The sequence below is a fragment of the Oncorhynchus kisutch genome, linkage group LG6 (assembly GCF_002021735.2).
Source record: "Oncorhynchus kisutch isolate 150728-3 linkage group LG6, Okis_V2, whole genome shotgun sequence".
Classification (NCBI taxonomy): Eukaryota; Metazoa; Chordata; class Actinopteri; order Salmoniformes; family Salmonidae; genus Oncorhynchus; species Oncorhynchus kisutch.
Genome location: NC_034179.2, coordinates 54,842,899 through 54,857,570, shown reverse-complemented (window position 1 = coordinate 54,857,570; position 14,672 = coordinate 54,842,899). Strand labels below are relative to the sequence as shown.

The window sequence follows — 14,672 nt, the reverse complement described above, 5'->3', positions numbered from 1 at the left end:
AGACTGGAGTATCAATGAACACGATTGTGGGAAATTAATCCTGTGCTTGTGAGATTTGTTTTTGAGACCTGTGTTCATGTTCAATAATGCCTGCTACCAGAAGTGAGTCATTATTAGTGGATGTGTATGGTTCTGGTTACTTGTAACAAAAATGTAATTTTCCTAGACTGACTTGAAAGCCAGATCAGTGATTATTTCAAAAAAGCAGGTAAAAACTATTTTGATCAAATAATGAAATTATTAGTTGGCCTTATTGTTGAAGGCTTTATAGTTAGCCACGGTATAATTTCACAAACTGCAAATTCATTCGTTTATTGCAGACTGTTTTTGAAATGCGGAGTTTTGACTTTGCATTGTACACCAAAACGTATTTAGAGAGAAGGTTTAAAATGTTTTTTAAACAGTTGTACACCGTGAATCGCCCACAAGTTTGAAAAAGAACACTATATTATACATATGAATTTTTGGGGGGCAATATCGCCAAGCCCTAGTTGTGCATTTACCGCTAATCCCATCCATATTTCTTGATCTACCTCTCAGATCCACGTTCATGTACGAGCAGTTCCCCGAGGTCATGAACATGCTGTGGACCAGAATGCTGAAAGACAACAAGAAGAACTGGAGGAGAGTTTACAAGGTGTGGAGAGTCTCCGTTCCGCTGCTCATGTATCATTCATACGATCATGTTGATTGCGGTGAGGAAGCCTAGTGCCGTGTTGTTTCTAACTGTTGCACCTCTCCCCCAGGCCTTACTACTACTTGCATACCTCATCAGGAACGGATCGGAGCGAGTTGTCACCAGTGCGAGGGAACACATCTACGACCTTCGCTCCTTGGAAAACTACCATTTTGTCGGTAAGGAAACATTTGGGGCTGGCGCAGCACAGAACGACGAAGAAAAGTGTGAAGCCTAATCCTAGGTGTTTATTAATTCCATAACCATCCCACACTTCTCTTCTAAACCAATCAGGATGTCCTCAGTGGTGAGACTGTTGGTTCTCAGATGGAAAACCCAGGAGAATTCATTAGTGAGAAGGAAGTCTCCAATGCTGGAGTACTGAAGTCAGTTCCATCATGTTCTGGTTTTAAATTGGTATGTGCACATATGAAATGTGCACAAATGAACCGTATTTAAATCTTCAAGTTGAGTTTCTCTATGGATACCAACTGTACGCATTTGTGATTTGCTATGACAGAGGTAAAAGCCTTTGATGGGTTCTGTACATGTTTTGTGTGCTAGACCTAGCCTGAATAGCTCGCCTTGTGTTTTCAGTGGCATGCTTTCGAGGCTAATGTCGTCACGAGAATGTGAGAAACTCTGAACATGTGCATTCCAAACATGGCTTGCTGTCCCTGTCAAATAGAGACCTTGTAGCTGTCTTAAGGACAGAGATTCAGCAGGAGACATACACACAGTACCAGTCAAGTTTAGACACATTCAGTTTACTTATTCAAGGGTTTTTCTTTATTTTTACTATTTTCTACATTGTAGAATAGTAGTGAAGAAATCACAACTATGAAATAACACATGGAATCATGTAGTAACCAAAAAAGTAGATTTGAGATTATTCATAGTAGCCTCCCTTTGCCTTGATGACAGCTTTGCACACTCTTGGCATTCTCTCAACCAACTTCATGAGGTAGTCACCTGGAATGCATTTCAATTAACAGGTGTGCCTTGTTAAAAGTTAATTTGTGGAATTTCTTTCCTTCTTGATGTGTTTGAGCCAATCAGTTGTGTTGTGACAAGGTGGGGGGATATACAGCGTAGAGCCCTATTTGGTAAAATACCAAGTCCATATTATGGCAAGAACAGCTCAAATAAGCAAAGAGAAACGACAGTCCATCATTACTTTAAGACATGAAGGTCAGTTAATCTGGAAAATTTCAAGAACTTTGAAAGGTTCTTCAAGTGCAGTCGCAAAAATCAAGCACTACGATAAAACTGGCTCTCATGAGGATCGCCACAGGAATGGAAGACCCAGAGTTGCGTCTGCTGCAGAGGATAAGTTCATTAGAGTTACCAGCCTCAGAAATTACAGCCTAAATAAACACTTCAGAGTTCAAGTAACAGACGCATCTCAACATCAACTGTTCAGAGGAGACTGTGTGAATCAGGCCTTCATGGTCAAATTACTGCAAAGAAACCACTACTAAAGGACACCAATAAGAAGAAGACACTTGATTGGGCCAAGGAACACGAGCATTGGACATTAGACCGGTGGAAATCTGTCCTTTGGTCTGGTGAGTCCACATTTGCGATTTTTGGTTCCAACCGCTGTGTCTTTCTGAGACGCGGAGTAGTTGAACTTATGATCTCTGCATGTGTGGTTCCCACCATGAAGCATGGAGGAGGAGTTGTGGGGGTGCTTTGCGGGTGACACTGATTTAAAAAATAATAATAAATCAAGGCACACTTAACCAGCATGGCTACCACAGCATTCTGCAGCGATACGCCATCCCATCTGGTATGGGCTAGGACTATCATTTGTTTTTCAACAGGACAATGACCCAACACACCTCCAGGCTGTGTAAGGGCTATTTGACCAAGAAGGAGAGTGATGGAGTGCTGCATCAGATGACCTGGCCTCCGCAATCACCAAACCTTATCCCAATTGAGATGGTTTGGGATGAGTTGGACCGCAGAGTGATGGAAAAGCAGCAAACAAGTGCTCAGCATATGTGGGAACTCCTTCAAGACTGTTGGTTGTGATGCCTTCACTATTATTCTACAATGTAGAAATAGTAAAATCTTTGAATGAGTGTCAACTTTTGACTGGTACTGTACATACATACATACAGACATACATACATACATACATACATACATACATACATGGTGATCTAAATAAATAAGACTAAATAAATATTTGTGTTTATAGCTGGGAATGAATAAAGATTTACAAACTATTGACAATTTCAAAAATCTGTGGCAACAAATTGGCAGGAGTCGTGCACATCTTCGCCACAATCCCTTTTATTGTTGGTGGTTATGAAAAACTGAGGAATGACATTGCATCAATACTTTAATATGCTCAGGGGAAGAAATGTTTTGGAGGCACCATTTTGGTTCCAGTTACATTTAGCAGTTAGAAGTGGCTCAGAACATTGTTTCCAGAGCTGAACTACGTACAGCAGTTTGCTTTAAACTTCATTTCAGTCTACACAAATGAACCTCGAGCCAAGCGACTGACCCTCAGAGACCTCTTATGTTCGTAGTTTCAGTGAGTGACTGAACGACTCAATGTACATGTGGTTAGACCAGTTACCCAGTAATGCTTATTTAGGACTATGGGTCCATCTATAGGCTAAACAAGCCTGTCTAGAGATGCACACAGATCTTTGTTCAGATAATGTTTAGGTACGTTGAAGCCTAAATCTCATTACATTCATCAAGGTTACTGTCCCTTAAGGATAGGTAGCCATAAATGTGGGTTCTCTCTCTAGATGTTCAGTTTATCATGAGAAATTCACAACTCTGGTAAAGTTGCCTCTGTATTTTCATCATTGGATATTGTGTTTTTGTGCTACACATAATCCAATAACAAATGTATTTGGGTGATGGCATCCATTAAATATTTAAATAGGGAGGCCAACATATTTACAGTAGGGCTATTTAAAGTCGCGGTAATCTTTTTTCATGCTTCCCTCAAGAATTAGCATTTGGTGCATGGCATTAGTACAGCTAGGTTATGTTACATAAAGTCCTCGCCGAGGCGAATACTGTCCCCAGGACAGGCCTGTTGTGGCAGTGAAACAACGGTGCCTGGGATGTTGGCACGAATGTGTGAAGCCAAAGGTGCTTCTTTTTTTGTGCTTTTTAATTTGGTGAATGCTTGTATATTAAGGTTCCTATCCTGTTGTGTCTTGTGTTCCCCCTTACCGTCGCCAGATGAGAGTGGGAAGGACCAGGGCATCAACGTGCGTCAGAAGGTGAAGGAGATGGTGGAGTTTGTCCAGGATGACGACCGGCTCCGGGAGGAGAGGAAGAAAGCCAAGAAGAACAAGGACAAGTACATCGGCGTGTCCTCAGACAGCACTGGAGGAGGATTCGGCAAGACCAGCCGTAAGTTTCACCACGCGGGGGAGAGGGGCACGTAATCTGTGATGCTCTGCTAACGGTGTGAAAGAGAATGTAGTATTTTCGTTCAGCTCCGTGCTCTCACAAAATGAGACGGGGGAAATAGACGTTATGCTGTTGCAACGTTGGTAAGGGTACGTTCCCCTCAGTCAGCGGGGGCATTTTCCCTGTAAGCAGACATACAAGGTTCAAGTAAGTAAGTAAGTAAACACACTGACTGATTTACCTGGAGTCGCTCTCTGCAGGCCTCAGTCTGTCGGTCTACAGACTCGGAAGGCTTCCAGAATATCACACCTCATTCCCCTCTTCTATTCCCCACAGACCTCTCTCTCTCTCTCGTCTCACTCCTCCTCCTCCTCCTCACTGATCTTTTGATTAGAGCTGTTTTCACTCTGGGGCCAATCACGTCTTATCTCCTCTCACATCTTCATCTGTGTGATTTCTGATCATGTTTGTATGAGAGAAACCTCACCATTCATGTAACGGAATAGATCTTCCACAAATCCTTTTTTTTTTGATTTGTTGCTTTCTGATCTGCTATTCTGATATCTAATCAAGGGGGCTGGCGGGTCCCTTGCCATTTCATTAGGATTGGGTTGGAGACAACTCACTAGAGTTTGCACTTTATTTCCATGCGCTGTTCATTGATTCCTCCCTTTGATTCCCGATATCTTTGATTTGCTGCTGTGATTTCCCACTTCATTAGTCAAACCATTTGTCAATTAGTGATGTGGTAGGGAAGGGATTTATTTTTGTCACACAGGATCAAAATACCACAGCGATGGGAGACATTCATCTAGGATGTTCATCTAGGATGCTCACTCTATTTCAGCAGACATACTGTAGCTGTGCAATGTTTGTGTTGGCAATGGGGCCCATTTTCAATGCGCGATAAACAGTTGTCTGTTGCAAATCATAATTTGGCATTCCAGATAGATGCAGAGCATTTCCACAATGCCTCTCGTGTTAGTGAAGTGAGGCTCACTCGGCATAGCTTACAACACATGTTAATGGTACCAAAACACACTTAATGGTACCAAAACACATTTTTCTGCACGTGTCAACCCGTTTCCCCCCTCTGCCCCTCAGCGGGAGAAATGTTTGACTCGGAGCCCAAAGGGAAGTGGGATGAGGACTGGGACAAGAGCAAAGGAGCCTTCCCCTTCAGCGAGAAGCTGGGAGAGATCAGCGACAAGATCGGCAGCACCATCGACGACACCATTAACAAGTTCCGCAAGAAGGAGAGGGATGACTCGCCTGACAGAATCAGGTACCGCCGAGTGTATTTAAGTACAGCGTCCAAAATGCTTATTAAGTTAATACAAATCTGCTTAATGACGGATCATTTCTTCTTGAAAGACACGTACAAGATAATCTTCACTCCTTTTAATGTGTTTGTATTTTTGGGGGGGCTTTTCTTTCTCCCCCCCCAGTGACAACGAGGAGGACAGGGTATCGCGGAACGGCCGGCCGTTGTCTGGGTCAGGGAGTCTGTCGGGGTTGGAGTTCAAAGACGAGGAGGAGACTGTTACCACCAAGAGCATCCAGATCACCCAGGCAACCGAGACCACCACCACCACCACACGCAAACGGGGCGGCGTCCCGTCCAAAACCGTGGACCTGGGGGCCGCCGCACACTACACAGGGGACAGGAGCAGCCTGGACGCAGACGACGCAAAGGTACCACTGCCCTCGTGTACCACTCTGACCACTGACCTAGGCCGCTGCTGTACGTCAGCGTAGGCCTATAGCAGGGATGGACTCCATGCAGCACCTGCTTTTGAAGCCTATAGAGAACACTGTTGAATTGTCTGCGGCATCTATTTTCATCAGTGCGTTTTTATTGAGACTGAAGCACAAGATGGTGATCATTTCCTGTGGGACAGAAGGCAAGCCGTGTTGTGTCTCTTCTGACTGTCTAATGAGATGATAGAAGTGGATGGCAGCAAGAATAGTGAACAGCAGGAGCTCCTGGGCTGCCTATTCCTGACTGTTTCTAGACGAATGCTGCCCTCTTGTGGCAGCTTTAGGAACGGTAGCCCCCCGTTTTATTCCAACTCCATTTAAAAGTGAACAGCTTGTGTAAGAGCCATTCTATTTCTCTCCTCTTCAGACGTCGGTCAGCCAGACTTCAAGCAGTGGCCTTGCAGACCTTCTGATGGTGGACTCTGGGTCCATTCAGGTGGCACCAGCAGGTAAGACCCATCACTTATCTAATGAGTCACAGTGGTATAGACAATGAGAAGAGCTTGGTATTCAAAGTGATGGCACTCTAAAGCAAGATGGCTCAAAGCCATCGATGTATAGAATTGCCCTGAACCGCTCCTCCAGAATCGTCTGTGAGTAGTAGAGCAGGGGAGGGCAGGCCTAAGAGGCCCAGATGTCAGGCAGCTTAGCTAGAGGAGAGAAGTGTGGTAGCAGAGTATGACCAGCTGTCTGAGGCTGAGCCAGTCTCTGGTGGGAAGGGAGTGCTGCATGCACACACACACACACAGATGCTGCTGTCCCTGTTCATCGTGTCCTTGCCGCCTCCAACCAAACAGCTGGGGCCTGTCTCTCACACTCAGTCATACACTCTTGTAGGGACGAAGATGAAGACATCTTCATCACCTCCACTGTCACACTCTGTTCTCACTCTTTAACTGTGTGTGTGTGTGTGTGTGTGTGTGTGTGTGTGTGTGTGTGTGTGTGTGTGTGCCATCCAGGTGGAAGCTCAGACCTCATCGGTGGCTTTGCTGACTTCTCCTCCCCAGCTGCCTCAGCCAGTCTCCCTTCATCAGCCGGTATGTATCACCGCTTTCTCGCTCCATTGTCTGAACAGTATCCTCTTTCTGTATCACAGCTCCGACCATTAATCTTAGGCAGGCCGATCCCTCTTCCCAATGACCTAGTAGTCAGTTTAAGTCCAGCAGAAATGTTTTCATAAACCTAGGAGCAGAAGAGGTGAATACCTTAGGACAGAAGCACCCACGACAGAGATATTAGGAGGATCCAGAGGCCCCCCTCCCGTTCCTGCTGAGGGGTTTGTGGTTGCGTCCCACGTGTTGTTCTGTCCTGTGGAAGTGAAGGTCTTGAAATATTGATGAGTCACTACCTCCTGAGCCTTATGAGGACAGACACCTGTCAGCTCCCATTTGACACAGCTTACCTCCCCCATCCTCCACCCTCTGCTCTGGATGGATGGATGGATGAAAAGAGAGCGGGATACAGGGAAGACGAGAGGGCCCCAGCAGCAAGTCTTTGGCAGTGTATCTGCTATCTAGATTGGATTTACACTGGACAAAACTCTTTCCATGACGTAGACATCGGTGAATCCAGGTGAAAACTATGATCCCTTATTGATGTGACTTGTTAAATCCACTTCAATCAGTGTAGATGAAGAGGAGGAGACCTGTTAAAGAAGGATTTTTAAGCCTTGAGACAATTGAGACATGGATTGTGTATGTGTGCCATTCAGAGGGTTACTGGGAAAGACCGGGGTATGGTAGAAGGTGCCAGGCGCACCGGTTTGAGTGTATCAAGAACTGCAACGCTGCAGGGTTTTTCACGCTCAACAGTTTCCTGTGTGTATCAAGAATGGTCCACCACCCAAAGAACATCCAGCCTCCAGCCAACTTGACAACTTTTAGAGTCCATACCCTGACGAATTGAGGCTGTTCTGAGGGCAGAAGGGGGTGCAACTCAATATTAGGAAGGTGTTCCTAATGTTTTGTACACTCTGTGTATACTAATTAGTCATTGTCAGAGTCCTCCCTGGATTTGTGTGTGTGCGCGCATGTGCCTGCTCAAGCAGTACCCTCTGGGCCAGGTGTGTGTGGTGTGTGTTCCCATGCAGTACCCTCTGGCCCTAGTGTTAGCACACACTCTGTCCTGTGTCAGGTCCCATCAGCACTGGGCTGTGTGTGCTGGTACTCCCCTCGGGGCGATATCTGTTACCTTCATTGTTCACCCGCCCTGCCTGACAGGGTGCACATCGCCCTTTCAGAAGAAATGGGACATGTATGCCTTATTCATTTCTCTTCAAGTTGACTTGGAAAAACAAAACTGAACACTGGATAATAAAATCTTTACTTATTTGGAAAACATTTTTTTTAAAGATAAGCACATCAACTCATTAATTTTTTTCAAAGAAAAAACACATAATTTTATTTAGAGTCGTTGGTATAAGGCTGGTATAAGGCTGGTGAATTCTTTCATTTTCTAAATGATTCTCTATTCTTTCTGTAGGGCCAGGGTCCAATGGGAACGGTGAGTTTGGGGACTGGAATGCGTTCTCCAGTCCTCCGGCCGCCACCACCACTCCGTCTCAGCCAATCACAGACCTGTTTGGTAGCATCCAGCCTCCCCCAGCCTCGGCCCCCACCCCGCCATCAGCTGAGCTCTTTGACCTAATGGGCTCCAATCGCACCTCCCTCAGCACCTCCCAAAGCATGACCTTCTCCATGTGTGGTAGCCAGAGTGTGGGCGCCGCCAACACCGGCCTGCCCATCTCCAGATCACAGGTACGGGTGGCTCACAGGCCTCCAACTCACTACACCAGTCATTGTTACAGATGGAGGAGCCTCATTATCACTGAAGATGTCTACTTTGTGAATACAAAGAAGGATGTATGTTGTGTGGTTGTAGGATAGACGAATGTCTTGTCTCTTCTTTGGATCGTTGTAGAACTTTGGGCCAATGCAGGGGGGCTTATTGCCGCAGCACATGGGACTCCAGAAGCCCTCCCTCCCCCCCACATGGTCGGACCCCAGTGTCAACATCAGCCTGGACTTCCTGTCTCCTGGTATGCAGTCGGCCAACTGTAAGCCAAGCCTCAATATGCTACAGCAAGGTCTGTTATTAACTCAAGCTCTCTACTTTTCTCTTTGTTGGGTGTCAACTCACTTGTAATGTGAATATCTGTGTGTCAGTGCAGGGAGATTGAAATGACAGTAATAGCACCTAATTTTTCATTTCAGATCCCCTGCTTCCAGGAGTCCAGTCACCCATCAACCTGGCTCAGAGTTTTGGAGGCCTGAATATGAACATCCAGCCTACAGCCACACCCATCAGACCTCCGACCAACCCCATGATGCCCGCCAGGGCCATAGGCCTGGGCATGCCTCCCACCATGGCAACGGGTACCATGGGAATGGGAGGAATGCCTGTCAATCAGGGAATCATGGGAATGAACCTGGGCGTGGCCCCCTCAGGCATGGGCCTGCAAGGCACCCTGGGTATGCCAGGAATGGGCATGGGGCAGCCCATGGTCAACACTGCCATGGCGCAACCCAAACAAGATGCCTTCGCAAACTTCGTCAACTTCGGGAAATGAGAGCGCTGAAGGATTTGTGTTGAAGAGTATGTCAGAATACACCATTTTGAAGGAAAAGCTCATACTTGAAAAATATCTGATGGTGTTGCCCTTCAATCCCTACTTTTGAAATATACAGGTAACTGCCAAAATAATGGAAACACTTATAGTAAATATTGAAAGCAGGTGTGGTTCCTGATTTAATTAAGCAATTAACATCCCATCATGCTTAAGGTAATGTATACAAATGCTGAGCAAGCCATTATTTTGGCTACCATGGCTATGCACCCATAGGATGACAATACCCTCATCCACAGGGCATGAGTGGTCACTGAATGGTTTGCTGAGCATAAAAACGATGTGAACTATATGCCATAGCCGAGTCACCAGATCTCAACCCAATGTAACACTTATGAGAGATTCTGGAGCAGTGCCTGAGACTGTTTTCCACCTCCATCAACAAAATACCAAATGATGGAATTTTTTGTGTAAGAGTGATGTCACATCCCTCCAATAGTGTTCCAGACACTTGTAGAATTTATGCCACGGTGCATTGAAGCTGTTCTGGCTCTTAGTGGCCCAACGCCCTATTAAGACACTCTATTAAGGTGTTTCCTTCATTTTGCCAGTTACCTACGTTTACTGAACACATATAAATGCAACATGCAACCATTTAATTGATTTTACCGAGTTATAGTTCATATGAGGTATTTATAAAAATTCATTAGGCCCTGGCTCACACATGACTGGAAATAATATGTTGGTCACAAATACCTCACAATGTGCCTCAGGGTCTTGTCACGGTATTTTCAAATTGTCATCCATAAAATGCAGTTGTGCTTGTCCGTAGTTTATGCCTGCCCGTACCATAACCCCACCGCCACCATGGGGCACTCTGATCACAACGTTGACATCTGCAAACCGCTAGCCCACACAACGCCATACATGTGGTCTGCGGTTGTGAGGCCGGTATGGACATACTACCAAATGATCTAAAACGATGTTGCAGGTCGGCTTATGGTAGTGAAATTAACATTCAATTCTCTGGCAACAGCTCTGGTAGACATTCCTGCAGTCAGCATGCCAGTTTGCACTTTCCCTCAACTTGAGACATCTGTGGCATTATGTTGTTTGACAAAACTGCACATTATAGAGTGGCCTTTTATTGTCCCCAGCACAAGGTGCACCTGTGTAATGATCCTTCTGTTTAATCAGCTTCTTGATATGCCACACCTGTCAGGTGGATGGATTATCTTGGCAAAGGAGAAATGCTCACTAACAGGGATGTAAACAAATTTGTACACACAATTTGAGAAGTTTTTTTGTGTGTATGGAACATTTATGGGATCTTTAATTTCAGTTCATGAAACACGGGACCAACACTTTACATGTTGCATTTATATTTTTGTTCAGTGTATGTACTGTATAAATCAAGAGTTTGAATTTGTTTTGGGGGTAGGGGAGGGGGCTGTGGCTTATCTAATGTGAGATTTTGTAAATGGTTGAAGGCATATACAGTATACTTTTGAAAGAAGGAGAAAGGCGTCTCTCCTACACCAGATAAAAACATGGTAGGCGTGTTACTTTGTCCCTTTTCTACTTTCATGTTGTCATCTCTCTGTTTCAAACCTGTCATCAGAATGTTCAGGAATTACCTCATATTTACCATAATTCATTGACCATATGTAAATATATTTTCGGTGTGCAAAAAAATAACTTTTTGCGTTATTGGACCGTATGACGTGGAGAGCAAGCCTAAAGGACAAAGAAGTACCCCAAGTCCTTAAATTCTTAATTTTTTTGTTGTGTTTTGATGTCCGATTACATTTGAATATCTGAAACCTACAGTCTGTTACTGGTGCATGTTTTAAGCTGAACTTTCAATGCCCTCGGTTCTATTGCCTGTTCTACCATCTTAAGAGGTTAATTAACCATCAGAATCAGCATTAAGCAAAGCTGTTAACCACAAGCACCAGCTTCTGCTTGTGTGTCCCAAATGGCACCCTGTTCCCAACACACTGAATGTACAAGACCCCACCCTTTTGCCCACAGAACAGCCTCAATTCATTGGGACATAGACTCTACAAGGTGTCCAAAGTGTTCCACAGGGATGCTGGCCCATATTGACTCCAATGCTTTCCACAGTTGTGTCAAGTTGGCTGGATGTCCTTTGGTTCACCAACCATTCTTGATACACACAGGAAAATGTTGATCGTGAAAAGAGCTGCAAAGCTGCTGGGTTTGACACTCAAACCAGTGCGCCTGGCACCTACTACCATACCCTGTTCAAATGCACTTCAATATTTTCTTGCCCATTCACCCTCAATGGCACACATACACAATCCATGTCTCAATTGTCTTAAAAATCCTTCTTTAACCGTTCTCCGCCCCTTCATCTACACTGATTTGACGTGGATTTAACAAGTGTCATCAATAAAGGATCGTACCTTTCACCTGGTCAGTCTGTCATGGATAGAGCAGGTGTCCTTAATGTTTAATGTTTTGTACACTCAGTGTCTAGTGCACTATAAAGGGATTCGAGTGCCATTTGGGATTCATATGCTTTTCCATCCCAATGTGATCATGTACAGTGGCATTGGTAGTGTTACCCAGACAGAGGCTGTCCTCTCCTTCCTGCTCTATGGTGCCTCACAGTGAAACCCATGCCTTGTCTGTCATGAGTATGGTCACAGAGGCTGACACAAGAATAAATCACTATTTGATTGAGATCCTTGATCGTTCGAGTCCTTTTAAGTATATTCATGGTTATTAAACCCATATATGCCACAGCTTGGTATGACGTGTGTGTTGCGAGGTCATTGTGGGGAGGTGTATGAATGTGTGGCCATCCGGAGTGGCCTGTCAGGCCTGGTGGTGATGGGGAACAAGGGTTTAATGGGACTGTGGAGAAGGGGGGGTACTATTGACTTTGATGAGTGAAACTGTCTGCATCCCTGCCTAGCACTCTTAACGGGAGAGTGGGGACAGACCGAGAGAGAGATGAGGCCTGGGCTGAGTCCCTCTGACCTGCCCAGTGGTACCCCTCATCACTCTCCCATCCACTGAAGGCTGAAAGCAGTGTTTCTTGCATCTCTCTCCCAAATGTGAAGGTTATTTCAAAGGGTGTGTGTGTGTGTGAGATTTCTCCATTTGCTGCTGTGCACACAGAGGCAAAAGAACACACCTTTCTGTCATACTCCGAGGCATTGTTTCAAATGACCAAATGTTTATTTTATTACTTAAGATTATTCCATAGTGTTTGTATAATATTACATATTCAAATATGAAACTGACTGGAATATGTTAATTTACATCATGTTGAATGAATGGGAGAGTTACTAAAAACCATTATTAGTTTATGCAAATATGAAAAATAGAAGGATAAAACGGCTCTTTCATAAGCTAGTTTCTTTACTTTTCAGTACATATTGTTTTGATTGTACTCAACAATATTTTATGTATTTCAATAAACTCTTCATTAAATCATGATTAAAATGCAATTTATTTATCACTATTCTATTTTGTTATCTTAATTTTTTGTTGTTGCTTAGTGATACTCCTTGACAAACCAAATGGCAACATCAACAGTCACTTTGCTTGTATAGTATTATTTTCACTGAATATTCCTTAGCTAAACCAGAGAGTGAAGGAGGGGATATCTAAACCAGAGAGTGAAGGAGGGGATATCTAAACCAGAGAGTGAAGGAGGGGATATCTAAACCAGAGAGTGAAGGAGGGGATATCTAAACCAGAGAGTGAAGGAGGGGATATCTAAACCAGAGAGTGAAGGAGGGGATATCTAAACCAGAGAGTGAAGGAGGGGATATCTAAACCAGAGAGTGAAGGAGGGGATATCTAAACCAGAGAGTGAAGGAGGGGATATCTAAACCAGAGAGTGAAGGGGGGGATAGCTGAACCAGAGGGGGATAGCGGGACATTAAAGTGATTCATAAGTAACACGATGGGTATAATTAAAGCATGTACAGTGCTTCAGAAAGAATTCACACCTTACACATTTTGTTACAGCCTGAATTTAAAACGGATTAAATTGAGATTTTGTGACGATGGCCTACACACAATACCCAGTAATGTTAAAGTGGAATTATGCTTTTAGACATTTTTGCAAACTTAAATAAAATTTCTAAACTGAAATGTCTTGAGCCAATGTGTATTCAACTCCCTTGTTATGGCAAGCCTAAATAAGTTCAGGAGTAAAACTTTGTTTAGCAAGTCCAGTTTGTGTATGTGACCAATAAAATTGGATTTGATAAGTTGTATGGACTCAATAATAGTGTTTCACATGATTTGTATCCCACACATACAATTCTTTGTAAGATCCCTCAGTCGCGCAGTGATTTTCAAACACAGATTCAAATCAAATTGTATTGGTCACATACACATGGTTAGCAGATGTTAATGTGAGTGTAGCGAAATGCTTTTGCTTCTAGTTCCGGCAGTGCAGTAACATCAAAAAAAAAAATCAGGCCTCACCCAAGGACGCTACACTTGGCGTCAAAACCAAGTCCTTAAAAACCTTGCGTCCGCCCTGGAGGACAAGCGAGCTGCCACCAACTCCCTACCACCCCCAGCAGCATCACACCCCTTACGGACCAGCTGCGCTTGGCCCGCGACTGGAAAATGCTAGCTGACATTGGCCGACAACTTGTGTTTCCTCCGGAGATCGCAACCACCACCCTAAGACCTGACATGGTGCTCTGGTCCCGTTCGCTCAAGAAGGTCTTCATCATTGAGCTCACAGTACCCTGGGAGGACTCAGTAGATGAGGCTTATGAGCGAAAGCATCTGCGTTATGCTGATCTAGCTGCCGAAGCACGGCATCATGGCTGGAACACAGAAGTCCGACCAGTGGAGGTGGGCTGCAGAGGTTTTGTGGCAACATCTACAACCAGACTGCTTAGAGACCTTGGAATTAAGGGCCAGAGCCAGCGTTCGGCAATCAAAGCTGTATCGGAGGCGGCAGAAGGCAGCAGTCAGTGGCTCTGGATGAAGAGGAAAGACCCCAGCTGGGCCCCGAAGTGAGAGGGCCAGGAGGTATGCAGTCAACAATGCTTGACTCAGGGAGGAGGACGCCCCTGCCATGCATAGTCCCATGGGATGTTGGCTATCATCAACAAGGCAACTCCTATGACTAATTGGGAATGGGACGCAAGTGTAGGATTGATCACCCTGTCACTGGCCGCCTTTGGGGAGGGTGTATAGTGTGAAAGGCCGAAACACCCTAGGAACCAAAGGTACACTACTGACGATGCGCTCCCCAAATTTCACCAGGCTCACTGT

The 14,672-nt window shown here is 44.8% G+C and overlaps 1 protein-coding gene across 1 annotated transcript in view; it reads left to right on the top strand.

Moving 5' to 3' along the window:
- The window catches only part of LOC109892995 (clathrin interactor 1-like), a 37,700-nt gene extending 24,812 nt beyond the window's left edge, over positions 1-12,888 (top strand). The window contains exons 3-12 of the mRNA XM_020485956.2: positions 541-637; positions 747-855; positions 3,893-4,066; positions 5,171-5,351; positions 5,515-5,761; positions 6,195-6,276; positions 6,787-6,864; positions 8,309-8,583; positions 8,747-8,912; positions 9,040-12,888. Coding sequence (XP_020341545.1) covers positions 541-637; positions 747-855; positions 3,893-4,066; positions 5,171-5,351; positions 5,515-5,761; positions 6,195-6,276; positions 6,787-6,864; positions 8,309-8,583; positions 8,747-8,912; positions 9,040-9,395 — 1,765 coding nt within the window. The 3' untranslated portion in view covers positions 9,396-12,888. The remainder of the gene's footprint in view (positions 1-540; positions 638-746; positions 856-3,892; positions 4,067-5,170; positions 5,352-5,514; positions 5,762-6,194; positions 6,277-6,786; positions 6,865-8,308; positions 8,584-8,746; positions 8,913-9,039) is intronic.
- Positions 12,889-14,672: the final 1,784 nt, after the last annotated feature.